The following is a 27,883-nucleotide window of genomic DNA, read 5'->3' on the forward strand; positions in this document are numbered from 1 at the left end:
GGAAGAAGGTTTGTGAAGATGTGCTTCGTCGGGACGTCCCTTGTCGGGACGAGCCAGGGCTGCAGTTGTGTGTGATTGTGTTTGTTGCTTGGGAGAAGTGCTGCCTTAGTAGAGTGGGAGGGAGGGAGAGGGAGATTGTAAGACTGCCATCAGTCAGGAGCACGGCACGTTTCTGCCTGCTTGGCTCATGCTGTTGTGCGGGTCCCCGCGAAGCATCGGTGAGCCAGGGTGGCCCCGTGTGTGTGTGCCAGCATTGTGCGCGGATGTGGAATGGAGTCAGAGTGATTGTAATGAAAATGCAGCTGGCGGTATTGATAGTAGGGAATGGTTGAATCCCCAGCCGTGAGGCGCAAGAAGAGGCGCTGGATGCTAAGGTGGAAAGCGGAGCTTGTGTGTGCCAGGAGGCAGGCGTAGTCAGGTGCGCTTTGGAGCCTGCTGTTGTTGGCGCTGGGCTCGGGAGGCCCCTGAACATGGCACTGTGTGCTGCGTGTCCCAGCCCCAACAGATTCCCGTGTGGAAGAAGGGAGAGGATGAAGGAGGCCGAGGGCCCTTTTCTCGGGGCCGGCTCCTGTGTGGCCTCTTGCTTGCCGGAGAGAAGGGCTGCCCGCTGGGCACAGGGAGCGCCTTCTAGCTGCCGTCCGGTGCCCTGTCCTGCAGCCCCCTCCTCATGCTATGTGGAACGCCATTGCCAGCAGTGCGGCTGCCATTTTAGAACCTTCGCCGCATCACAGCCGTCACCTTGGTCACCGCTGCCCCGGCCAACGCACTCGCTCTGAGAGCTCTGGCCGCCATGCCAGCAGCGAAGAGAGCGAGGGGCACAATTTGCCCTCTTTTAAATGGGAAGAGGGAGCTTGGCTTCCCAGAAGCGAAGAGGAGGAGGGGGGCCGCCCTTAAGATCAAGCGGAGGAGGGGGCAGAGAGTGCGTTTCCATCGCGCCTGGGCCAGCGCGGTGACCACCTCCGTGGAGCCCATGGAGGTGGATCCACCTGCAGATGAGCCCATGGAGGTGGATCCACCTCCAGATGAGCCCATGGAGGTGGATCCGCCTGCGGCACAGCTGGCCTGGCACCACACCACCGTGCCAGGCCCCGCATCGGCGCCGTCCCACCGCCACTGGTCCAGGCGCTCGGCTCCCTACCCGCTGCGCGGCCCCCCGCCCCCAGCATTAGCTGGGTGGCATGAGTTTCCATCAGCTCCTCCTCCGAGCCTCCTGGGGAGCCAAGTTCTCCTCTTCCCATTTAAATGCTGCGGGAGTTACAGTTTAGTTCTTGTTGTTGTTGTTGATTTTAGTGGTTAGTGTTAGGAGTAGGTTATTGTTCGTATGTTAGAGTTAGGCATAGGTTACTTGTAGTCTTTTAGTGTTAGGCATAGGTTCCTGTTCTTGAGTTAGAGTTAGGCATAGGTTACTTGTAGTCTTTTAGTGTTAGGCATAGGTTCCTGTTCATACTTGACAGTTAGGGGTAGATTGCTGGTGTCGAGTGGCAGTGAGCAGCGCTCACTCGGTAAGCACACGCCTGATTGATCATCGGAAGACATGAGTGCGAGTGCCGTGAGCACGGAGGCCCGATGGCATCTTGGATGGATTGAATTTCCAGCTTGTGACTTTTGTGTTGCAGACCGTCGAGGAGCAGAGTGTGAGTGGCTGCGCCGTTGCGTTGGGCCCCAGGAGAACAGTGTGTGAGTGTGTGTCGAGCATCCTGCGTGGCCGTTGCCAGGTAGGTGTGCCTTCCTTTGCAGTAAGCAGTGCTTAGGCGTGAGCCCAGCTCATCCCCCTGTCCTCAGCAGATGGGCTTTCTGCGTGCTTTATTGCTGTGCTTGGTGCCATACGGCACAGCAGCAGCAAGGCCGTGAACACGTACGTAGCCAGGTAGATGCAAATGTGCAACGGCGGAGCCATGTTGCGGGCGGCGGCGACGGCGCGGGGCATGAGGAGGGCGGCATCGCTGCTGCACCAGTTTCAGAGGCTTCAGAGTACGTTGGTCATAGCAGAACACAACAATGAGACTCTTACACCCATTACACTCAATGCAGTCACTGCAGCAAAACGTCTCGGAGGCGAAGTTTCCTGTTTGGTTGCTGGAACCAGTTGTGACAAGGTAGCACAAGAGCTCAGCAAGGTGCAGGGTGTTGCAAAAGTGCTTGTGGCTCAGCACGACCTATTCAAGGGATTTCTGGCAGAGGAGCTGACTCCCTTGGTTTTGGAAACTCAGAAACAATTTAAATACACTCACATTTGTGCTGGAGCATCTGCCTTTGGGAAGAATCTTATTCCCAGAGTGGCTGCGAAGCTGGATGTTGCTCCTGTTTCTGACATCATTGAGATCAAATCACCCAACACTTTTGTGAGAACTATCTATGCAGGGAAAGTTCTTTGCACCGTCCAGTGTGATGAAGCAGTTAAAGTGTTTTCTGTACGGGGAACATCTTTTGAGGCTGCACCAACGAGCGGCGGCAGCGCCAGTGTGGAGAAAGTGACCCCTCCAGCACCTGTTGGTCTGTCGGAATGGATTGAGCAGAAGCTGTCAAAAAGTGACCGGCCTGAGCTTACGAGTGCAAGAGTGGTTGTATCAGGTGGAAGAGGCTTAAAGAGTGGGGAAAATTTTAAGTTGCTGTATGATCTTGCGGACCAATTGAATGCTGCAGTTGGAGCTTCCCGTGCAGCTGTAGGTGCTGGCTTTGTTCCTAATGACATGCAAGTTGGACAGACGAGTAAAATAGTAGCACCAGAACTCTATATTGCTGTGGGAATATCTGGAGCAATCCAACACTTGGCTGGGATGAAGGACAGCAAGACCATTGTTGCTATTAACAAGGATCCAGAAGCTCCAATTTTCCAAGTGGCCGACTATGGACTGGTGGCAGACTTATTTCAGGCAGTGCCTGAGATGACGGAGCTCCTGAAGAAGAAGTGAGCAACTGCAGTGGCTGCAGTTGGGCTGGGCAGTAATGACAGCACAACCCCAAGATTACTGGAGAGTACTGGTGTCAGTGTATGTTTGTGCTGGGCAGTGCTTGGTACGGGTGGAGGTGGGGACAGAGGTGGTATGAAGGAATAACAGTAATAAAGGATTGGAGTGGAAACCGGCCGGCTTCACGTCCCTTGGGAGACTTGGGAGACGGTGAAGAAACCAAAGGCAACCTGGTTCATGCAGCTCAACCTGGGCGAGGAGGTGCCCGTCATCATCCACCGGGACAACATCATCAGTGACTACAACCAGATCATCGACTACATGGAGAGGAACTTCACAGGAGGTAACGGGGGCACAGCTGCGTGCCGGGCTTCGTCTCAGCACAAACCTAGGGCAGATTTGAATGTCGGTGGCCAAATGCACCCATTTCCTCCCACAAAGGTTTGGCTCGCCCACATCCAGTTCTCACGCTTTGCTATCAAGATGAAGGATTTCCAGCAGAAATCCTCAGACATCCCTTGCAAATCCTGCAAGGGGGATTTGGGAGAGCTGCAGCTGGGTTTGCCCTTCTGTCCTAGAGTCTATGCTCCCAAACTGAACCACTCCTCCCATCTCCATGGCTTGGGAGCCCATGGTGTGCGGTGGCATCTCACCAGGCTCTGCACGCTGGGGACAGAGTGACAGAGATGCAGAGGAAGGGACGGCTGAGAGGGAACTCCTGTGTCCTCCCCTTGGAGCAGGGCTGAAGCTGGGACGCTGAGGTCCGAGGCCGCTCCTCACGCAGCTGCTTTGGCAAGTAGCATCTCCAGCCCCTTAGTCCATGTCATCCCAGATCTGCAGGCTGCCACGCTGGGATGCTCCGCTGGGAGACTTCAAAGCCCAGCACGGAGCTTTGGCTGTGGCATCAAGACTCTCGCCCCAGCATCCATCAGCCTTGCGGCGGAGGCATCAAAAACATCTCTAAATAGCTCCCCAAGCACAGGCACCATGCCAGCTCAGCTGCTGTCCTCTCCCGGCCGGCCGCCATCGTGCTCAGCAGAGGTGCCGCACTTCCTTGCCGCTGGGATGGCAGACAGACAGACAGACACCAGAGCCCCACAGAGGAGCCCTCACAGCAGCGGCCCCACAGATGGGGCAGCCCCGCGTCCCTGGTGCACACTGCTGCGTGGGGCTGCAGTCCTCACATTGCTCCGTGCTGCTGCCCGGTCCCTATGGAGAGCAGCTGACCCGGCATATGTTGGCAGCACGCTGTCCCCAGCAGGGGATGTGGGCTGACATGGCGGCAGGGAACAGCTCTGAGCACGCTGGGGATTCATGGCTCTAGCAGGAGACACTGCGCTCTGTCACAAGAGACCTGCCTCGCTCTGCCCTCATCACTTCATGCTAACGCACACACCAGCCAAACCTTGCATCTCCTTTCCTTATCCATGCCTAGCAGATCCCTGTGCGGAACAGCCTTCTCCCGTTCCCTGTGCTCTACTCTGAGGAGGCCCACACTTACGTACATGACACGACTGCTGAAGACATAACGGGATACCTGGAACACTATTTAGACGTTCCAAAGAAAATGTTTTCCATTCCTTATCCGTGCTTAACAGATCTTTGTCTGAACAGCCTCCTGGGGTTCTCCCACATCTTACTCTGAGCAGGCTCACACCTATGTAAATAATGTAACAGTGGAAGATGTCACAGGATACCTGGAACACTGTTTATATATTCCATGAAAATGTCTGCCGTGGCACAAATGATGTATTCCTAAGTGAACCTCAGTGCCGATCACAAAGCTAACCGTTATCACAAATTTCACAGCGCGTTTGTGCCACATGATTACTGTTTTGTGTTTCATCAAACAGTTTCTTACATCACACACTTTAGTTGTCTAATAAAAAGAAAAACTGTATACAGTTTCATACAGTCACACAATGGTTTGCTTTGTTTTGGGAGGGACCTCTAAGATCATCTCATTCCCAGCCCCTGCGGCACGAAGGGACATCTCCCTCTACACCAGGCTGCTCACAGCCCCATCCAGCCTGGCCCTGAAGGCCTCCCACGTGGGGACATTCACAGCCTCACTGGGCAACCTGTCCCAGTGCCTCACCAGCCTCACAGCAGGGAATTTCTTCCTAATAGCTGGTCTAAGCCTACACTCTTCCAGTTCAAAGCCATTTCCCCTTGGCGCTACCCGCCTTTATAACAAGAACCCCCCAGCTTTCCTGTAGACCCCCTTCAGTCCAGGAATGCTGCTAGAAGGTCACCTCAGGGCCTTCTCTTCCCCAAGCTGAAGAGCCCCAGCTCTCTCACCCCGTTGTCCTAGGGGAGCTGTTCCAGCCCTCGGATCATCTTTGTGGCCCCCCTCTGGACCTGCTCCAACAGCTCCATGTCCTGCTTGTGCTCAGGGCTCCACAACCACACAGTACTCCAAGTGGGGTCTCATGAGAGCAGAGGGGCACAATCGCCTCGACCTGCTGGCCACGCTTCTCTTGATGCAACCCAGGCCTCCGTCGGCCTTCTGGGCAGCAAGCACACCTTGCCAGCTCACGCCCAATCTCTCCTCAGTCCACGCTAGCAAATCCTTCTCCACGAGGCCGCTCTCAAGCCATTCTCCGCCCACCCCGTAGCCCTGCTTGACATTGCCCCGACCCAAAGGCAGGACCTTGCTCTCGGCCTCGGTGAACTTCCTGACGATGCCATGGGCCCACCTCTAACTGCGTCCACGTTCCTCTGGATAGCATCCCTTCCCTCTAACGTGTCCCCTGCACCACTCAGCTTGTATCGCCTGCAAACTTGATGAGGATGCACACGATCCCACTGTCCACGCCGCCCATAAAGACGTTCGATGGCACCGGCCCCATCACCAGTCCCAGCACCCATCCCTGAGGAATGCCACTCCTCACGGCGCTCCATGGACACTGAGCCGCTGACTGCAGCTCGGAGTGCCACCATCATCCAGCCACTTCCTCATCCAGCCCGTGCTCCATCCATCACACCCACACTCACTTGCTATCAAACGACCGCCATGCCATCTTTCAGGCTCTGCTGTGGCCATTCAATTCCTCCATGCCGCTGTCACTGCGATCTGGTGCTTTCAACACCTTGCAGGCTTTGTTCTGAAGCTTGGCAGCGTTTGGAAAGCTCGTTGTTAACGTGTCCCACTACTCTGAGAAATCTTCCTGCCCTGTCCTGTAGCCCCCTCCTCATGCTATGTGGAACGCCATTGCCAGCAGTGCGGCTGCCATTTTAGAACCTTCGCCGCATCACAGCCGTCACCTTGGTCACCGCTGCCCCGGCCAACGCACTCGCTCTGAGAGCTCTGGCTGCCATACCAGCAGCGAAGAGAGCGAGGGGCACAATTTGCCCTCTTTTAAATGGGAAGAGGGAGCTTTCTTCTGTCACGGATTTGACCAGATCAATCTATGTCCGTGACAGGGGCGACAGGCCTCTGCCCTCCCCCCCCCACCCCAGTCCCACAAAAATGGGAAGGAAGGAAGGGAGGAAAAGAACAGCGGCAACAATCTATGGAGGAAAACTTATTTTACTATAATATTGGAATACAAGATAACACAATAGATACAATTTAATTGCAATTGAGATTAAAAAATCAGACAAGATGAGAGAGAGAGTTTCCGGGACCGATTCAAACCTGAAAAGCTTGGAACGGCTAGGAAAGCACCCTCCAGCACCCACTGCCAGGCAGCAAGAGAGCGCCCCCCCCACCCGGAAGGGCCAGATCCCGTGACTGCTGTAATGTACAGGGATAGGTAGCTGGGATTGGGGCAGTGACACTTTAATGCCCCGTACACTACATGATGTTTTGATGTGGAATACTGAAACCCAAAAACAAAAAACAAAACAAAAACAAAAAACATAGAACCATGACATTCCACCCCTTGTTCTACATCGTTACATCATGCTTAAAATATATATACATATATACAAACAAACAAAAAATGATTAAAATGCACACATGGCTATATACATATACATAGAATCAGTAACTGCACTCCCCCGGCATCAAGTTTCCTTGTGGTACACACTGGACATCTCCATTCTTCTGCATTACCCACCAAGTGGATCCTGGTCCCTGGGCAAAAACTGTACCACGGAGAGGTTTGCCTTTTCCAGAAGCTGGAAGAACCCAAACTGCCTTTCCTAACATGTTCTTTACATGTACAACGGGGACTTTATCTCCCTCTACGGTATGTAGGGAACTGGATTGGTTAGGACCATCACGATTGATAGATCCTCTGGTATTGACTAACCAGGTGGCTTCTGCCAAATGCTTCTCCCAGTGCTTAAATGTTCCGCCACCCAGTGCTTTTAGCATCGTTTTTAACAATCCATTGTATCGTTCAATTTTACCAGAGGCTGGTGCATGATAGGGAATATGGTAAATCCACTCGATGCCATGATCTTTGGCCCAAGTGTTTACAAGAGAATTTTTGAAATGAGTCCCATTATCTGACTCAATCCTTTCTGGGGTGCCATGTCGCCACAGGACTTGTTTCTCGAGACCCAGTATGGTGTTTCGGGCGGTAGCATGGGGTACTGCATATGTTTCAAGCCACCCAGTGGTTGCCTCCACCATGGTGAGCACATAATGCTTACCATTGCGAGATCGTGGCAAGGTGATATAATCAACCTGCCATGCCTCCCCATATTTGTACTTTTGCCATCGCCCTTCCTCCCAGAGAGGTTTCATCCTCTTGGCTTGTTTGATGATGGCACATGTTTCACAGTTATGAATAACCTGTGCAATGGCATCCATAGTTAAGTCCACCCCTCGGTCTCTGGCCCATTTGTATGTTGCATCTCTCCCTTGATGACCTGAGGTCTCATGGGCCCACCGAGCCAGAAATAATTCACCCTTGTTCTGCCAGTCCAGGTCTATTTGAGCCACCTCAATTCTGGCAGCTCGGTCTACCTGATGGTTATTTTGCTGTTCTTCAGTAGCCCGACTCTTGGGCACATGAGCATCTACATGGTGCACCTTTACAACTATAGTCTTTGTTCGGGTAGCAATGTCTTTCCACAGTTCAGCAGCCCAAATAGGTTTACCCCTTCTTTGCCAGTTATTTTGCTCCCACTGCTGTAACCACCCCCATAAGGCATTTGATACCATCCATGAGTCAGTGTAAAGATAGAGCATTGGCCACCTCTCCCGTTCAGCGACATCTAAGGCCAGTTGGACAGCCTTTACCTCTGCAAATTGACTTGATTCTCCTTTCCCTTCAGTGGCCTCTGCAACTTGTCGTGTGGGGCTCCACACAGCAGCTTTCCATCTGCGATGCTTTCCCACAATACGACACGATCCATCTGTGAACAGGGCATATTTCTTTTCATTCTCTGGTAGTTCATTGTATGGTGGGGCTTCTTTAGCACGTGATACTTCTTCTCCTGGTGGTGTTCCAAACTTTTTACCTTCAGGCCAGTCCATGATGACTTCTAGGATTCCTGGACGGCTGAGGTTCCCCATCCGTGCTCGTTGTGTAATCAGTGCAATCCACTTACTCCAAGTGGCATCAGTAGCATGATGGGTGGAGGGAACCTTTCCTTTAAACATCCAGTTCAGCACTGGCAGTCGAGGTGCCAGAAGGAGCTGTGTTTCAGTACCGACTACTTCGGAAGCAGCCCGAACCCCTTCATAAGCGGCTAAGATCTCCTTCTCAGTTGGAGTGTAGCACTCTTCAGACCCTCTGTACGCCCGACTCCAGAATCCCAGGGGTCGGCCTCGGGTCTCTCCCGAGGCTCTTTGCCACAAACTCCAAGTGGGACCGTTCTCTCCAGCAGCAGTGTAGAGGATGTTCTTTATACCCTGTCCAGTCCGTACTGGCCCTAGGGCCACGGCACGGGCTATCTCCTGTTTAATCTGTTCAAAAGCCTGCTGCTGCTCAGGGCCCCATGTAAACTCATTTCTCATTCGCGTCACATAATAAAGGGGGCTTACAATGAGGCTGTAGTTTGGAACATGCATTCTCCAAAAGCCCACTGCACCCAGAAAAGATTGTGTCTCTCTTTTGCTAGTGGGTGGAGACATAGCAGTGATTTTGTCCATCACGTCTGTTGGGATGTGACGACGGCCATCTTGCCACTTTATACCTAGGAACTGAATCTCCTGGGCAGGTCCTTTCACTTTGCTTCGCTTAATAGCAAAACCAGCACTCAGAAGAATTTGGATCATTCTCTCTCCTTTTGTGAAGACTTCTTCTGCTGTATCGCCCCACACAATGATGTCATCAATGTACTGTAGGTGCTCAGGAGCACTGCCCTGTTCCAATACAGTTTGAATCAACCCATGGCAAATGGTCGGGCTGTGTTTCCACCCCTGGGGCAAACGGTTCCAGGTATACTGAATGCCCCTCCATGTGAAAGCAAACTGTGGCTTACATTCTTTGGCCAAAGGGATGGAAAAGAAGGCATTAGCAATGTCAATGGTGGCATACCATTTGGCTGCTTTTGACTCCAGTTCATACTGGAGTTCTAACATGTCCGGCACAGCAGCACTCAGTGGGGGTGTGACTTCATTCAGGCCACGATAGTCCACCGTCAGCCTCCATTCTCCACTGGCTTTACGCACTGGCCATATGGGGCTGTTAAAAGGCGAGTGAGTTTTGCTGATCACTCCCTGGCTCTCTAGTTGACGAATTAACTTATGAATGGGGAGCAAAGAATCCCTGTTGGTGCGGTACTGACGCCTGTGCACCATTTTTGTAGCAATCGGTACGTGTTGCTCTTTTACTCGCAGCAGCCCCACAACAGATGGATCTTCTGACAGGCCAGGCAAAACAGACAGCTGCTTAATGTTGTCTGTGTCCACAGCAGCTATTCCAAAGGCCCATCGATACCCCTTAGGATCCTTGAAATGCCCCCTTCTGAGATAATCAATACCTAGTATACATGGAGCCCCTGGGCCCGTCACAATAGGATGTTTTTGCCAGTCCTTACCAGTGAGGCTTATCTCAGCCTCCAACACAGTCAATTCTTGAGAGCCCCCGGTCACTCCAGAAATATGGATTGATTCTGTCCCTTCATGACTCGAGGGCATCAGAGTGCACTGTGCACCAGTGTCCACCAGGGCCTTATATTTCAGTGGTTCTGATGTGCCAGGCCATCGAATCCACACAGTCCAATATACTCTATTATCCCTTTCCCCCCCCGACTGAGGGCAGGGCCCCTCTATTCATTACCTGTGGTAACTGGAGCAACTGCACTGGTGGTAGATCTGCCTTGTAATTCTTTCACCCGGGCTCGTAGTACAGGAGTAGGTTGACCGTGCCACTTCCCCATGTCTTCTCCATGGTCACGTAGGTAATACCATAAGGCAATTCGTGGTGTATTACCCCTTACTTGAGCCGGAGAGCGTTTGCTTCTTACAGCTGAGATCTTTGATGGTGCACGTGAGAAGGAAGGTTCATCGTCTTTAGTTAGGTGGGCTCGCATCATCGCCTTCATCTCCTTGATCTCCTTCATTAGACTCTTTTGATTATCCTGATCTTCATCCAGCGTCTCTGATACTGCTACAGGTTTGTCACGGTTAATCAGTTGAGACACTTGCTCCGTCATCATTCTTGATATAGCAGCAACGGCAGAATGAATTGGGGACAGCAATTGTTCGTAGTTTTGGAGCGTAACAATTAATTCATAAACTAAGGGCGTTCTCTGTTGTTCCTGGTACCTGTCACACGCTGACGTTAGTGTAGCGGCATATTTGTCTGGTGCTGTTGTCACGATTTTCTGCCATATCTCAGGCGTTGTCCTCACCTTTTCAGGGTCGCGGTTTTGGTGTGGTTGGTTAGGAACAAAGTTAGGGTCATACAACATTTCCACCACGCCTATTTCCCTCAAATACTGGATTCCCTTTTCAACTGTATCCCATTTCTTCATCGCAATCTTCAAGCCATTTTTGAAGGGATACTTTTCCTTCACGGCTATTAACACTCGTTCCCAGAGGGAGGCAGCCTCATCCGAACACCGACTAATTCCTCTATCAATAGCTGGATCTCTGGCAATGGCACCTAGTTGGCGAGCTTCATTACCATCCAGAGACAAGCTATGGGCCCCACTGTCCCAACAGCGAACCAACCAGGAAACAAGAGTTTCATTTGGGCGCCGTGTAAACTCCTTTCTTGAACCTTGGATTTCAGTCATCTTTAGAGGCCGGCGAGTAGTAATAGAGACTTCCTCTTCATCACTCTCTTCTGCATGTCTCTTAGTTTTCGCTTTTGCCTTTCGCGATGGTGGTGGTTCTGAGGAGGGCCCCTCGCCTGGATCTTCCTCCTCCTCCTCCTCCTCTTCTTCTCTTTTTCGTTCAAGACGCGAAGACACTCGTTTCCATTTCTTGCCCTCCACAGGAGCAATTGGTATTGTTACTGGTGTCTCCTGTGATTGATTAGATTTGACTTGGGGATTTTCCCCTTTGGCTTGAACCTCAGCTCGGAAACTCTCTCTCTCCCGAATGGTATTATATAGGGCACGGTAAGCACAAGCCAAACCCCAAATAAGTTGTACCTCCTTAGATTTATGTAAGCTGCATAGTCCCTGACTCAAATACTGGCTTAGTTTCTCAGGATCCCACAGGTGTTCAAGAGTAAAATCCCATGACACTGCGGGTCCCCATGCTTCTAAAACCTTTCCTAAACCTCTCCATATTCCCTGCCAATCATCATTCTCTAGTTTTGGAAGAGACTCCTTTCCGTTATTACGAATGAATTGGAATACATTCAGGAGAATTGATGACGCGAACAACAACATGGGTATTAATTCAGGATTCAAAAAACGTTTGACAAACCGAGAAGAAAACCCGGAGACTGGTCTGAACATCGTGTTGTTTGTAAAATTAGCTATTCCATTTGGGATGTAGTTGTTTGTGAAATTAGCCATTCCTTCTGGGATGTAGTTGTTTGAGAAATTAGCCATTCCTTCTGGGATGTAGATGCCAAAGTTCAAATCATACCACATTGCAAATAGGTAAAACATAGGTGTCTCCATCAGTGCCCTTAGGTAGTTATATATGAATGCAATTCCACAACACACAAGTGTGAGATGGATTATTGGCCAGTAGGTTGTGACTAACACCATTGCTTTAAATCCTTTACCCAGCACCCCCACGATAACGAGTGGGTTCATCGCTGGTGCTTGCTAAAAAAGGGTTAATGAATTGAAGCTAACAAGAGCAGGGGAAAAAAAAAAAGGAAAAAAGGCACTACTCAGACTAAGTAGTGCTCAAAGTTTACAAATATCCCAGAACACTGGCAGTACGCCTAATCTTTCAAGGTCAGGTTTTCCAGCACAGAAACCTGAACTACTGATAATGCTCCCTAAAGAAGCTCTCTAAGGGCAGAGAGAAAAAGAGATTCGTTCAAAAAGCTAAAAAGCAGTCGAGCCCCACGTTGGGCGCCAAAAATCTGTCACGGATTTGACCAGATCAATCTATGTCCGTGACAGGGGCGACAGGCCTCTGCCCTCCCCCCCCACCCCAGTCCCACAAAAATGGGAAGGAAGGAAGGGAGGAAAAGAACAGCGGCAACAATCTATGGAGGAAAACTTATTTTACTATAATATTGGAATACAAGATAACACAATAGATACAATTTAATTGCAATTGAGATTAAAAAATCAGACAAGATGAGAGAGAGAGTTTCCGGGACCGATTCAAACCTGAAAAGCTTGGAACGGCTAGGAAAGCACCCTCCAGCACCCACTGCCAGGCAGCAAGAGAGCGCCCCCCCCACCCGGAAGGGCCAGATCCCGTGACTGCTGTAATGTACAGGGATAGGTAGCTGGGATTGGGGCAGTGACACTTTAATGCCCCGTACACTACATGATGTTTTGATGTGGAATACTGAAACCCAAAAACAAAAAACAAAACAAAAACAAAAAACATAGAACCATGACATTCCACCCCTTGTTCTACATCGTTACATCATGCTTAAAATATATATACATATATACAAACAAACAAAAAATGATTAAAATGCACACATGGCTATATACATATACATAGAATCAGTAACTGCACTCCCCCGGCATCAAGTTTCCTTGTGGTACACACTGGACATCTCCATTCTTCTGCATTACCCACCAAGTGGATCCTGGTCCCTGGGCAAAAACTGTACCACGGAGAGGTTTGCCTTTTCCAGAAGCTGGAAGAACCCAAACTGCCTTTCCTAACATGTTCTTTACATGTACAACGGGGACTTTATCTCCCTCTACGGTATGTAGGGAACTGGATTGGTTAGGACCATCACGATTGATAGATCCTCTGGTATTGACTAACCAGGTGGCTTCTGCCAAATGCTTCTCCCAGTGCTTAAATGTTCCGCCACCCAGTGCTTTTAGCATCGTTTTTAACAATCCATTGTATCGTTCAATTTTACCAGAGGCTGGTGCATGATAGGGAATATGGTAAATCCACTCGATGCCATGATCTTTGGCCCAAGTGTTTACAAGAGAATTTTTGAAATGAGTCCCATTATCTGACTCAATCCTTTCTGGGGTGCCATGTCGCCACAGGACTTGTTTCTCGAGACCCAGTATGGTGTTTCGGGCGGTAGCATGGGGTACTGCATATGTTTCAAGCCACCCAGTGGTTGCCTCCACCATGGTGAGCACATAATGCTTACCATTGCGAGATCGTGGCAAGGTGATATAATCAACCTGCCATGCCTCCCCATATTTGTACTTTTGCCATCGCCCTTCCTCCCAGAGAGGTTTCATCCTCTTGGCTTGTTTGATGATGGCACATGTTTCACAGTTATGAATAACCTGTGCAATGGCATCCATAGTTAAGTCCACCCCTCGGTCTCTGGCCCATTTGTATGTTGCATCTCTCCCTTGATGACCTGAGGTCTCATGGGCCCACCGAGCCAGAAATAATTCACCCTTGTTCTGCCAGTCCAGGTCTATTTGAGCCACCTCAATTCTGGCAGCTCGGTCTACCTGATGGTTATTTTGCTGTTCTTCAGTAGCCCGACTCTTGGGCACATGAGCATCTACATGGTGCACCTTTACAACTATAGTCTTTGTTCGGGTAGCAATGTCTTTCCACAGTTCAGCAGCCCAAATAGGTTTACCCCTTCTTTGCCAGTTATTTTGCTCCCACTGCTGTAACCACCCCCATAAGGCATTTGATACCATCCATGAGTCAGTGTAAAGATAGAGCATTGGCCACCTCTCCCGTTCAGCGACATCTAAGGCCAGTTGGACAGCCTTTACCTCTGCAAATTGACTTGATTCTCCTTTCCCTTCAGTGGCCTCTGCAACTTGTCGTGTGGGGCTCCACACAGCAGCTTTCCATCTGCGATGCTTTCCCACAATACGACACGATCCATCTGTGAACAGGGCATATTTCTTTTCATTCTCTGGTAGTTCATTGTATGGTGGGGCTTCTTTAGCACGTGATACTTCTTCTCCTGGTGGTGTTCCAAACTTTTTACCTTCAGGCCAGTCCATGATGACTTCTAGGATTCCTGGACGGCTGAGGTTCCCCATCCGTGCTCGTTGTGTAATCAGTGCAATCCACTTACTCCAAGTGGCATCAGTAGCATGATGGGTGGAGGGAACCTTTCCTTTAAACATCCAGTTCAGCACTGGCAGTCGAGGTGCCAGAAGGAGCTGTGTTTCAGTACCGACTACTTCGGAAGCAGCCCGAACCCCTTCATAAGCGGCTAAGATCTCCTTCTCAGTTGGAGTGTAGCACTCTTCAGACCCTCTGTACGCCCGACTCCAGAATCCCAGGGGTCGGCCTCGGGTCTCTCCCGAGGCTCTTTGCCACAAACTCCAAGTGGGACCGTTCTCTCCAGCAGCAGTGTAGAGGATGTTCTTTATACCCTGTCCAGTCCGTACTGGCCCTAGGGCCACGGCACGGGCTATCTCCTGTTTAATCTGTTCAAAAGCCTGCTGCTGCTCAGGGCCCCATGTAAACTCATTTCTCATTCGCGTCACATAATAAAGGGGGCTTACAATGAGGCTGTAGTTTGGAACATGCATTCTCCAAAAGCCCACTGCACCCAGAAAAGATTGTGTCTCTCTTTTGCTAGTGGGTGGAGACATAGCAGTGATTTTGTCCATCACGTCTGTTGGGATGTGACGACGGCCATCTTGCCACTTTATACCTAGGAACTGAATCTCCTGGGCAGGTCCTTTCACTTTGCTTCGCTTAATAGCAAAACCAGCACTCAGAAGAATTTGGATCATTCTCTCTCCTTTTGTGAAGACTTCTTCTGCTGTATCGCCCCACACAATGATGTCATCAATGTACTGTAGGTGCTCAGGAGCACTGCCCTGTTCCAATACAGTTTGAATCAACCCATGGCAAATGGTCGGGCTGTGTTTCCACCCCTGGGGCAAACGGTTCCAGGTATACTGAATGCCCCTCCATGTGAAAGCAAACTGTGGCTTACATTCTTTGGCCAAAGGGATGGAAAAGAAGGCATTAGCAATGTCAATGGTGGCATACCATTTGGCTGCTTTTGACTCCAGTTCATACTGGAGTTCTAACATGTCCGGCACAGCAGCACTCAGTGGGGGTGTGACTTCATTCAGGCCACGATAGTCCACCGTCAGCCTCCATTCTCCACTGGCTTTACGCACTGGCCATATGGGGCTGTTAAAAGGCGAGTGAGTTTTGCTGATCACTCCCTGGCTCTCTAGTTGACGAATTAACTTATGAATGGGGAGCAAAGAATCCCTGTTGGTGCGGTACTGACGCCTGTGCACCATTTTTGTAGCAATCGGTACGTGTTGCTCTTTTACTCGCAGCAGCCCCACAACAGATGGATCTTCTGACAGGCCAGGCAAAACAGACAGCTGCTTAATGTTGTCTGTGTCCACAGCAGCTATTCCAAAGGCCCATCGATACCCCTTAGGATCCTTGAAATGCCCCCTTCTGAGATAATCAATACCTAGTATACATGGAGCCCCTGGGCCCGTCACAATAGGATGTTTTTGCCAGTCCTTACCAGTGAGGCTTATCTCAGCCTCCAACACAGTCAATTCTTGAGAGCCCCCGGTCACTCCAGAAATATGGATTGATTCTGTCCCTTCATGACTCGAGGGCATCAGAGTGCACTGTGCACCAGTGTCCACCAGGGCCTTATATTTCAGTGGTTCTGATGTGCCAGGCCATCGAATCCACACAGTCCAATATACTCTATTATCCCTTTCCCCCCCCGACTGAGGGCAGGGCCCCTCTATTCATTACCTGTGGTAACTGGAGCAACTGCACTGGTGGTAGATCTGCCTTGTAATTCTTTCACCCGGGCTCGTAGTACAGGAGTAGGTTGACCGTGCCACTTCCCCATGTCTTCTCCATGGTCACGTAGGTAATACCATAAGGCAATTCGTGGTGTATTACCCCTTACTTGAGCCGGAGAGCGTTTGCTTCTTACAGCTGAGATCTTTGATGGTGCACGTGAGAAGGAAGGTTCATCGTCTTTAGTTAGGTGGGCTCGCATCATCGCCTTCATCTCCTTGATCTCCTTCATTAGACTCTTTTGATTATCCTGATCTTCATCCAGCGTCTCTGATACTGCTACAGGTTTGTCACGGTTAATCAGTTGAGACACTTGCTCCGTCATCATTCTTGATATAGCAGCAACGGCAGAATGAATTGGGGACAGCAATTGTTCGTAGTTTTGGAGCGTAACAATTAATTCATAAACTAAGGGCGTTCTCTGTTGTTCCTGGTACCTGTCACACGCTGACGTTAGTGTAGCGGCATATTTGTCTGGTGCTGTTGTCACGATTTTCTGCCATATCTCAGGCGTTGTCCTCACCTTTTCAGGGTCGCGGTTTTGGTGTGGTTGGTTAGGAACAAAGTTAGGGTCATACAACATTTCCACCACGCCTATTTCCCTCAAATACTGGATTCCCTTTTCAACTGTATCCCATTTCTTCATCGCAATCTTCAAGCCATTTTTGAAGGGATACTTTTCCTTCACGGCTATTAACACTCGTTCCCAGAGGGAGGCAGCCTCATCCGAACACCGACTAATTCCTCTATCAATAGCTGGATCTCTGGCAATGGCACCTAGTTGGCGAGCTTCATTACCATCCAGAGACAAGCTATGGGCCCCACTGTCCCAACAGCGAACCAACCAGGAAACAAGAGTTTCATTTGGGCGCCGTGTAAACTCCTTTCTTGAACCTTGGATTTCAGTCATCTTTAGAGGCCGGCGAGTAGTAATAGAGACTTCCTCTTCATCACTCTCTTCTGCATGTCTCTTAGTTTTCGCTTTTGCCTTTCGCGATGGTGGTGGTTCTGAGGAGGGCCCCTCGCCTGGATCTTCCTCCTCCTCCTCCTCCTCTTCTTCTCTTTTTCGTTCAAGACGCGAAGACACTCGTTTCCATTTCTTGCCCTCCACAGGAGCAATTGGTATTGTTACTGGTGTCTCCTGTGATTGATTAGATTTGACTTGGGGATTTTCCCCTTTGGCTTGAACCTCAGCTCGGAAACTCTCTCTCTCCCGAATGGTATTATATAGGGCACGGTAAGCACAAGCCAAACCCCAAATAAGTTGTACCTCCTTAGATTTATGTAAGCTGCATAGTCCCTGACTCAAATACTGGCTTAGTTTCTCAGGATCCCACAGGTGTTCAAGAGTAAAATCCCATGACACTGCGGGTCCCCATGCTTCTAAAACCTTTCCTAAACCTCTCCATATTCCCTGCCAATCATCATTCTCTAGTTTTGGAAGAGACTCCTTTCCGTTATTACGAATGAATTGGAATACATTCAGGAGAATTGATGACGCGAACAACAACATGGGTATTAATTCAGGATTCAAAAAACGTTTGACAAACCGAGAAGAAAACCCGGAGACTGGTCTGAACATCGTGTTGTTTGTAAAATTAGCTATTCCATTTGGGATGTAGTTGTTTGTGAAATTAGCCATTCCTTCTGGGATGTAGTTGTTTGAGAAATTAGCCATTCCTTCTGGGATGTAGATGCCAAAGTTCAAATCATACCACATTGCAAATAGGTAAAACATAGGTGTCTCCATCAGTGCCCTTAGGTAGTTATATATGAATGCAATTCCACAACACACAAGTGTGAGATGGATTATTGGCCAGTAGGTTGTGACTAACACCATTGCTTTAAATCCTTTACCCAGCACCCCCACGATAACGAGTGGGTTCATCGCTGGTGCTTGCTAAAAAAGGGTTAATGAATTGAAGCTAACAAGAGCAGGGGAAAAAAAAAAAGGAAAAAAGGCACTACTCAGACTAAGTAGTGCTCAAAGTTTACAAATATCCCAGAACACTGGCAGTACGCCTAATCTTTCAAGGTCAGGTTTTCCAGCACAGAAACCTGAACTACTGATAATGCTCCCTAAAGAAGCTCTCTAAGGGCAGAGAGAAAAAGAGATTCGTTCAAAAAGCTAAAAAGCAGTCGAGCCCCACGTTGGGCGCCAAAAATCTGTCACGGATTTGACCAGATCAATCTATGTCCGTGACAGGGGCGACAGGCCTCTGCCCTCCCCCCCCACCCCAGTCCCACAAAAATGGGAAGGAAGGAAGGGAGGAAAAGAACAGCGGCAACAATCTATGGAGGAAAACTTATTTTACTATAATATTGGAATACAAGATAACACAATAGATACAATTTAATTGCAATTGAGATTAAAAAATCAGACAAGATGAGAGAGAGAGTTTCCGGGACCGATTCAAACCTGAAAAGCTTGGAACGGCTAGGAAAGCACCCTCCAGCACCCACTGCCAGGCAGCAAGAGAGCGCCCCCCCCACCCGGAAGGGCCAGATCCCGTGACTGCTGTAATGTACAGGGATAGGTAGCTGGGATTGGGGCAGTGACACTTTAATGCCCCGTACACTACATGATGTTTTGATGTGGAATACTGAAACCCAAAAACAAAAAACAAAACAAAAACAAAAAACATAGAACCATGACAGCTTCCCAGAAGCGAAGAGGAGGAGGGGGGCCGCCTTTAAGATCAAGCGGAGGAGGGGGCAGCGATTCTGTTTCCGTCGCGCCTGGGCCAGCGCGGTGACCACCTCCGTGGAGCCCATGGAGGTGGATCCACCTGCAGATGAGCCCATGGAGGTGGATCCACCTCCAGATGAGCCCATGGAGGTGGATCCGCCTGCGGCACAGCTGGCCTGGCACCACACCACCGTGCCAGGCCCCGCATCGGCGCCGTCCCACCGCCGCTGGTCCAGGCGCTCGGCTCCCTACCCGCTGCGCGGCCCCCGCCCCCAGCATTAGCTGGGTGGCATGAGTTTCCATCAGCTCCTCCTCCGAGCCTCCTGGGGAGCCAAGTTCTCCTCTTCCCATTTAAATGCTGCAGGAGTTACAGTTTAGTTCTTGTTGTTGTTGTTGATTTTAGTGGTTAGTGTTAGTGTTAGGAGTAGATTATTGTTCGTATTTAAGAGTTAGGCATAGGTTACTTTTAGTATTTTAGTGTTAGGCATAGGTTCCTGTTCTTATGTTAGGCATAGGTTACTTGTAGTCTTTTAGTGTTAGGCATAGGTTCCTGTTCTTATGTTAGAGTTAGGCATAGGTTACTTGTAGTCTTTTAGTGTTAGGCATAGGTTCCTGTTCTTATGTTAGGCATAGGTTACTTGTAGTCTTTTAGTGTTATGCATAGGTTCCTGTTCTTATGTTAGAGTTAGGCATAGGTTACTTGTAGTCTTTTAGTGTTAGGCATAGGTTCCTGTTCATACTTGACAGTTAGGGGTAGATTGCTGGTGTCGAGTGGCAGTGAGCAGCGCTCACTCGGTAAGCACACGCCTGATTGATCATCGGAAGACATGAGTGCGAGTGCCGTGAGCACGGAGGCCCGATGGCATCTTGGATGGATTGAATTTCCAGCTTGTGACTTTTGTGTTGCAGACCGTCGAGGAGCTTTCTGCGTGCTTTATTGCTGTGCTTGGTGCCATACGGCACAGCAGCAGCAAGGCTGTGAACACGTACATACCCAGGTAGATGCAAATGTGCAACGGCGGAGCCATGTTGCGGGCGGCGGCGACGGCGCGGGGCATGAGGAGGGCGGCATCGCTGCTGCACCAGTTTCAGAGGCTTCAGAGTACGTTGGTCATAGCAGAACACAACAATGAGACTCTTACACCCATTACACTCAATGCAGTCACTGCAGCAAAACGTCTCGGAGGCGAAGTTTCCTGTTTGGTTGCTGGGACCAGTTGTGACAAGGTAGCACAAGAGCTCAGCAAGGTGCAGGGTGTTGCAAAAGTGCTTGTGGCTCAGCACGACCTATTCAAGGGATTTCTGGCAGAGGAGCTGACTCCCTTGGTTTTGGAAACTCAGAAACAATTTAAATACACTCACATTTGTGCTGGAGCATCTGCCTTTGGGAAGAATCTTATTCCCAGAGTGGCTGCGAAGCTGGATGTTGCTCCTGTTTCTGACATCATTGAGATCAAATCACCCAACACTTTTGTGAGAACTATCTATGCAGGGAAAGTTCTTTGCACCGTCCAGTGTGATGAAGCAGTTAAAGTGTTTTCTGTACGGGGAACATCTTTTGAGGCTGCACCAACGAGCGGCGGCAGCGCCAGTGTGGAGAAAGTGACCCCTCCAGCACCTGTTGGTCTGTCGGAATGGATTGAGCAGAAGCTGTCAAAAAGTGACCGGCCTGAGCTTACGAGTGCAAGAGTGGTTGTATCAGGTGGAAGAGGCTTAAAGAGTGGGGAAAATTTTAAGTTGCTGTATGATCTTGCGGACCAATTGAATGCTGCAGTTGGAGCTTCCCGTGCAGCTGTAGGTGCTGGCTTTGTTCCTAATGACATGCAAGTTGGACAGACGAGTAAAATAGTAGCACCAGAACTCTATATTGCTGTGGGAATATCTGGAGCAATCCAACACTTGGCTGGGATGAAGGACAGCAAGACCATTGTTGCTATTAACAAGGATCCAGAAGCTCCAATTTTCCAAGTGGCCGACTATGGACTGGTGGCAGACTTATTTCAGGCAGTGCCTGAGATGACGGAGCTCCTGAAGAAGAAGTGAGCAACTGCAGTGGCTGCAGTTGGGCTGGGCAGTAATGACAGCACAACCCCAAGATTACTGGAGAGTACTGGTGTCAGTGTATGTTTGTGCTGGGCAGTGCTTGGTACGGGTGGAGGTGGGGACAGAGGTGGTATGAAGGAATAACAGTAATAAAGGATTGGAGTGGAAACCGGCCGGCTTCACGTCCCTTGGGAGACTTGGGAGACGGTGAAGAAACCAAAGGCAACCTGGTTCATGCAGCTCAACCTGGGCGAGGAGGTGCCCGTCATCATCCACCGGGACAACATCATCAGTGACTACAACCAGATCATCGACTACATGGAGAGGAACTTCACAGGAGGTAACGGGGGCACAGCTGCGTGCCGGGCTTCGTCTCAGCACAAACCTAGGGCAGATTTGAATGTCGGTGGCCAAATGCACCCATTTCCTCCCACAAAGGTTTGGCTCGCCCACATCCAATTCTCACGCTTTGCTATCAAGATGAAGGATTTCCAGCAGAAATCCTCAGACATCCCTTGCAAATCCTGCAAGGGGGATTTGGGAGAGCTGCAGCTGGGTTTGCCCTTCTGTCCTAGAGTCTATGCTCCCAAACTGAACCACTCCTCCCATCTCCATGGCTTGGGAGCCCATGGTGTGCGGTGGCATCTCACCAGGCTCTGCACGCTGGGGACAGAGTGACAGAGATGCAGAGGAAGGGACGGCTGAGAGGGAACTCCTGTGTCCTCCCCTTGGAGCAGGGCTGAAGCTGGGACGCTGAGGTCCGAGGCCGCTCCTCACGCAGCTGCTTTGGCAAGTAGCATCTCCAGCCCCTTAGTCCATGTCATCCCAGATCTGCAGGCTGCCACGCTGGGATGCTCCGCTGGGAGACTTCAAAGCCCAGCACGGAGCTTTGGCTGTGGCATCAAGACTCTCGCCCCAGCATCCATCAGCCTTGCGGCGGAGGCATCAAAAACATCTCTAAATAGCTCCCCAAGCACAGGCACCATGCCAGCTCAGCTGCTGTCCTCTCCCGGCCGGCCGCCATCGTGCTCAGCAGAGGTGCCGCACTTCCTTGCCGCTGGGATGGCAGACAGACAGACAGACACCAGAGCCCCACAGAGGAGCCCTCACAGCAGCGGCCCCACAGATGGGGCAGCCCCGCGTCCCTGGTGCACACTGCTGCGTGGGGCTGCAGTCCTCACATTGCTCCGTGCTGCTGCCCGGTCCCTATGGAGAGCAGCTGACCCGGCATATGTTGGCAGCACGCTGTCCCCAGCAGGGGATGTGGGCTGACATGGCGGCAGGGAACAGCTCTGAGCACGCTGGGGATTCATGGCTCTAGCAGGAGACACTGCGCTCTGTCACAGGAGACCTGCCTCGCTCTGCCCTCATCACTTCATGCTAACGCACACACCAGCCAAACCTTGCATCTCCTTTCCTTATCCATGCCTAGCAGATCCCTGTGCGGAACAGCCTTCTCCCGTTCCCTGTGCTCTACTCTGAGGAGGCCCACACTTACGTACATGACACGACTGCTGAAGACATAACGGGATACCTGGAACACTATTTAGACGTTCCAAAGAAAATGTTTTCCATTCCTTATCCGTGCTTAACAGATCTTTGTCTGAACAGCCTCCTGGGGTTCTCCCACATCTTACTCTGAGCAGGCTCACACCTAAGTAAATAATGTAACAGTGGAAGATGTCACAGGATACCTGGAACACTGTTTATATATTCCATGAAAATGTCTGCCGTGGCACAAATGATGTATTCCTAAGTGAACCTCAGTGCCGATCACAAAGCTAACCGTTATCATAAATTTCACAGCGCGTTTGTGCCATAAGATTACTGTTTTGTGTTTCATCAAACAGTTTCTTACATCACACACTTTAGTTGTCTAATAAAAAGAAAAACTGTATACAGTTTCATACAATCACACAATGGTTTGCTTTGTTTTGGGAGGGACCTCTAAGATCATCTCATTCCCAGCCCCTGCGGCACGAAGGGACACCTCCCTCTACACCAGGCTGCTCACAGCCCCATCCAGCCTGGCCCTGAAGGCCTCCCACGTGGGGACATTCACAGCCTCACTGGGCAACCTGTCCCAGTGCCTCACCAGCCTCACAGCAGGGAATTTCTTCCTAATAGCTGGTCTAAGCCTACACTCTTCCAGTTCAAAGCCATTTCCCCTTGGCGCTACCCGCCTTTATAACAAGAACCCCCCAGCTTTCCTGTAGACCCCCTTCAGTCCAGGAATGCTGCTAGAAGGTCACCTCAGGGCCTTCTCTTCCCCAAGCTGAAGAGCCCCAGCTCTCTCACCCCGTTGTCCTAGGGGAGCTGTTCCAGCCCTCTGTTTGTGGCCCCCTTCTGGACCTGCTCCAACAGCTCCATGTCCTGCTTGTGCTCAGGGCTCCACAACCACACAGTACTCCAAGTGGGGTCTCATGAGAGCAGAGGGGCACAATCGCCTCGACCTGCTGGCCACGCTTCTCTTGATGCAACCCAGGCCTCCGTCGGCCTTCTGGGCAGCAAGCACACCTTGCCAGCTCACGCCCAATCTCTCCTCAGTCCACGCTAGCAAATCCTTCTCCACGAGGCCGCTCTCAAGCCATTCTCCGCCCACCCCGTAGCCCTGCTTGACATTGCCCCGACCCAAAGGCAGGACCTTGCTCTCGGCCTCGGTGAACTTCCTGACGATGCCATGGGCCCACCTCTAACTGCGTCCACGTTCCTCTGGATAGCATCCCTTCCCTCTAACGTGTCCCCTGCACCACTCAGCTTGTATCGCCTGCAAACTTGATGAGGATGCACACGATCCCACTGTCCACGCCGCCCATAAAGACGTTCGATGGCACCGGCCCCATCACCAGTCCCAGCACCCATCCCTGAGGAATGCCACTCCTCACGGCGCTCCATGGACACTGAGCCGCTGACTGCAGCTCGGAGTGCCACCATCATCCAGCCACTTCCTCATCCAGCCCGTGCTCCATCCATCACACCCACACTCACTTGCTATCAAACGACCGCCATGCCATCTTTCAGGCTCTGCTGTGGCCATTCAATTCCTCCATGCCGCTGTCACTGCGATCTGGTGCTTTCAACACCTTGCAGGCTTTGTTCTGAAGCTTGGCAGCGTTTGGAAAGCTCGTTGTTAATGTGTCCCACTACTCTGAGAAATCTTCCTACATAAAGCTGTCCTCCTCATCCTGCCCTAGGGAGAAGAACGAGAAGGCATTCAGGATTTAGCATAGGAGGTGCGGCTCCTTTCCTCGAGCGCTGCCTGCCTCATTTGCGGCCGGCTCCATTGGGGACGATTCCCCTGCTCAGATGTGGACGGAGGGCCAGAGAGCGCGGCTGTGCGCTTCGAGCCTCTCGTCGCCTAACAAGCTCGCACTGAAGCAGTTCTATTTTTCTGCAGGGAATCACACATCATAACATCCTTAGACGTTAGAGTGGAGGGGACCTTTGGAGCTCATTGCGTCCAGCCGCCCCGCAACAAAGAGGGACACCACAGCTCCATCAGGTCGCTCAGGGCCCGGGCCAGCCTGGCCTGGAAACACTCCAGGTGCCCCAATCCCTCCTTCCCCCCACATTGCCGGCCAAGTGCTGCTGTCAGGAGCTCCTGGCACCTACGGAACACTCTCAGAATCACGCCCACGCCACACGTATCCCGCTGGACAAGAGCCTCTCTGCTGCAGCAGTGCCATACCTCCCCAGCCCGGCTGCCCAACCATACCAGGACCGCGCTCTGCACTAAAAGGAACCCTCCTCCTTCCCCGCTCCCCCACGCTTCCCCGTACGGTCCCTCCACATAAGGCCCGTCGAGTCCGACTCCAGGCTGCACACAGAACGCCCCAGTTCAGACCCCCGTCTCACATCCTCGTCCCGATGCCCCTCCAACTCCGGCAGCTCAGCGCCGCCACCGCCGCCCAAGCAGTCCGTCCCACGCCCGCCGCCCCGCAGCGAAGAACCCCTTGCCGATACCCAGCCGGACCTCTCCTTCGCTCCGCTAAGAGAACGGCGGCAGAAGCGCTTCTCAGCCCGCAGCACGTTTAGCAAAGCGCGCCGCAAGGTTCGCCTTACGGAGCGGCGCCCCCAGCACCGGGCCGCGCCTCGAGGCGCAGCGCCGTCCCGCCCGACCCCTCGCGGACCTCCGCGCGCCCCGCAACGAACCCGCAGCGCCCAGCCGACGCCGACGCGAACGGAGCCCAACGGACGCTCACGGCTCTCCGGATCTCCACGCTCACCGCTCTCCGCTCTCCGCCTCTCCGCCTCTCCGCTCTCCGCGGCCCGGCGCCGCCCGGATGCGGGCCCTCAGCCGGAAGCGGCCCCGGCCCGGCCCCGTGCAAGCGCGCTACTCCGGCGCGGCGCTGGCCCCGCTTCCCGCCGTGCGCGGCGGCCATTGGCTGCGGGCATTGGCTCCTCCCCGCACCTCGGGCGGCGCGGCCGGCGGGGCGACGCGGGGCTCGGGGCCATGCGGGGCCGGCCGTGCCGGGCCGGAAAGCCCCGGGCCCTGGGCCGCCCGGGTGCGGGCCGCGCCATCGCCGCTAACGGCCGGCCCCGCTCGCCGCGTCGCGGAGAAGAGGCGGTACGAGGAGGAGGAGCGGGACGACGACGACGACGACGACGACGACGAGGCGGAGCGGAGCCTGCGGACGGCCTTGAAGAAGCTGCGGCTGGACGACGACGACGACGAGGCGGAGCGGAGCCTGCGGACGGCCTTCAAGAAGCTGCGGCGGGACGACGGCGACGACGACGAGGCGGAGCGGAGCCTGCGGACGGCCTTCAAGAGGCTGCGGCTGGACAAGGCGCGGTGAGCGGCGCGGGGCGGTGCGCGGCTGCCGGTACCGCGGTCAGCAGAGACAGAGCGCTCTGACAGAGCTCTGCCCGGTCCCGTCCCTCACCGCTGACTGCAGAGGAGCTCGGGGCCGCACACGGAAGCGTCGCAGCCCGGCACCTGAAGCCGTGGGGCCGAATCGGGATGCTGACACCGCGCGCTCACGCACGGCTGTAACGCGGCGCTCTCTCTTTTAGCAGATGGATCGCGGCGCAGCCTGCGGGCGACGGGACGGTTCTCACGGCGCCGAGGAGAAGAGATGCAGACGGAGCCCCGCAACCGTCCGTCTGCCAGGAAGCACGGAATGGGTAAAGCACAGCGTCAGCTGCACCCCACGTTTGTTCTGCTTTCGGTCACTTAAAACCAGCAGTCGTCTCGTTTCTCTAAGCAAAGAAAAACAAACCAAAAGCCACATGAGATGTCCCTGGCTGTGCTACACACCTTTGTGAGCAATGGCACAGATTCCATATTTACCTACCAGTTCACCTCTTCTGACCCTGCAGGTGTGAGAGGACCTCCGGAGGATCGGCCGGTCTCTCACGGCAGAGACGTTCCAGGTCTCCTGTCCTGTATCCTCCCATGCTTATACACTGCAGCACAAAACACAAAACCCAGTCAGACACAGCAAAGACTCCCATCTGTTCCAGTGTTTGTGCTACAGCAGAACACGGCACAGAGCACAGATAGCATTCTCACTTTGAGGCCAGCCGTGACAGAAGAGCCGCAACTGAACCTCTGCAAGCTTCCACCGCTGAAGGGCCGTTGGGGAAGTCACGGGAGAACTGCCTCGCTCTGCCCTCATCACTTCACTCTAACACACACCAGCCAAACCTCGGATTGCCTTTCCTTATCCATGCCTAACAGATCCGTCTGTGGAACAGCCTCCTCCAGTTCACCTGCGTTCTACTCTGAGGAGGCCCACACTTACGTAGATGATACAAGTGTGGAAGACCTAACAGGATACCTGGAGCACTATTTATTTATTCCAAAGAAAATGTCTCCCATGGCTGAAATGATGTATTCCTAAACGAAAGCCATAGGGAGTCACATAGTCATACAGTTTAGTTTTTTAATAAAAAGAAAACCTGTATATAGTTTCATACAGTCACACAATGGTTTGCTTTGTTTTGGGAGGGACCTCTGAGATCATCTCTTTCCAACCCCCTGCGGCATAAAGGGACACCTCACACTGCTCCGTGCTGCTGCCCGGTCCCTATGGAGAGCAGCTGACCCGGCATATGTTGGCAGCACGCTGTCCCCAGCAGGGGATGTAGGCTGACATGGCGGCAGGGAACAGCTCTGAGCACGCTGGGCATTTATGGCTCTAGAAGGAGACACTGCGCTCTGTCACAGGAGACCTGCCTCACTCTGCCCTCATCACTTCATGCTAATGCACATTCGCCTGTATTCTACTCTCTCTTTTTCTAATAAAAACTGTATACAGTTTCATACAGTCACACAATGGTTTGCTTTGTTTTGGGAGGGACCTCTAAGATCATCTCATTCCCAGCCCCTGCGGCACGAAGGGACATCTCCCTCTACACCAGGCTGCTCACAGCCCCATCCAGCCTGGCCCTGAAGGCCTCCCACGTGGGGACATTCACAGCCTCACTGGGCAACCTGTCCCAGTGCCTCACCAGCCTCACAGCAGGGAATTTCTTCCTAATAGCTGGTCTAAGCCTACACTCTTCCAGTTCAAAGCCATTTCCCCTTGGCGCTACCCGCCTTTATAACAAGAACCCCCCAGCTTTCCTGTAGACCCCCTTCAGTCCAGGAATGCTGCTAGAAGGTCACCTCAGGGCCTTCTCTTCCCCAAGCTGAAGAGCCCCAGCTCTCTCACCCCGTTGTCCTAGGGGAGCTGTTCCAGCCCTCTGTTTGTGGCCCCCTTCTGGACCTGCTCCAACAGCTCCATGTCCTGCTTGTGCTCAGGGCTCCACAACCACACAGTACTCCAAGTGGGGTCTCATGAGAGCAGAGGGGCACAATCGCCTCGACCTGCTGGCCACGCTTCTCTTGATGCAACCCAGGCCTCCGTCGGCCTTCTGGGCAGCAAGCACACCTTGCCAGCTCACGCCCAATCTCTCCTCAGTCCACGCTAGCAAATCCTTCTCCACGAGGCCGCTCTCAAGCCATTCTCCGCCCACCCCGTAGCCCTGCTTGACATTGCCCCGACCCAA

The 27,883-nt window shown here is 52.2% G+C and overlaps 3 protein-coding genes across 19 annotated transcripts in view; 2 read left to right on the forward strand and 1 right to left on the reverse strand.

Moving 5' to 3' along the window:
• Window positions 1–27,883, reverse strand: part of LOC125701498 (oxidative stress-responsive serine-rich protein 1-like) — a 99,231-nt gene that overhangs the window by 39,284 nt on the left and 32,064 nt on the right. Inside the window, exon 1 of one of the 17 annotated variants that reach the window (XM_048963612.1) lies at window positions 25,043–25,109. The exons of 15 other annotated variants lie outside the window; for them this stretch is intronic. The gene's annotated coding sequence lies outside the window, so the exon portion shown is untranslated. Of the gene's footprint in view, window positions 1–25,042; window positions 25,111–27,883 lie in introns of those variants that run through there. One more of the 17 variants, XM_048963599.1, reaches the window with a different exon arrangement.
• Window positions 1,617–4,819, forward strand: LOC125701497 (electron transfer flavoprotein subunit alpha, mitochondrial-like). Its single transcript, XM_048963592.1, has one exon. The coding sequence runs from the start codon at window positions 1,872–1,874 to the stop codon at window positions 2,910–2,912; it is 1,041 nt and encodes a 346-aa protein (XP_048819549.1). The 5' UTR covers window positions 1,617–1,871; the 3' UTR covers window positions 2,913–4,819.
• Window positions 18,461–23,147, forward strand: LOC125701496 (electron transfer flavoprotein subunit alpha, mitochondrial-like). Its single transcript, XM_048963591.1, has 2 exons — window positions 18,461–19,362; window positions 19,425–23,147. Exon 2 carries the CDS (start codon window positions 19,850–19,852, stop codon window positions 20,888–20,890), a length of 1,041 nt encoding a protein of 346 aa, XP_048819548.1. The 5' UTR covers window positions 18,461–19,362; window positions 19,425–19,849; the 3' UTR covers window positions 20,891–23,147.

Source organism: Lagopus muta, chromosome 16, assembly GCF_023343835.1.
Source record: "Lagopus muta isolate bLagMut1 chromosome 16, bLagMut1 primary, whole genome shotgun sequence".
Classification (NCBI taxonomy): domain Eukaryota; kingdom Metazoa; phylum Chordata; class Aves; order Galliformes; family Phasianidae; genus Lagopus; species Lagopus muta.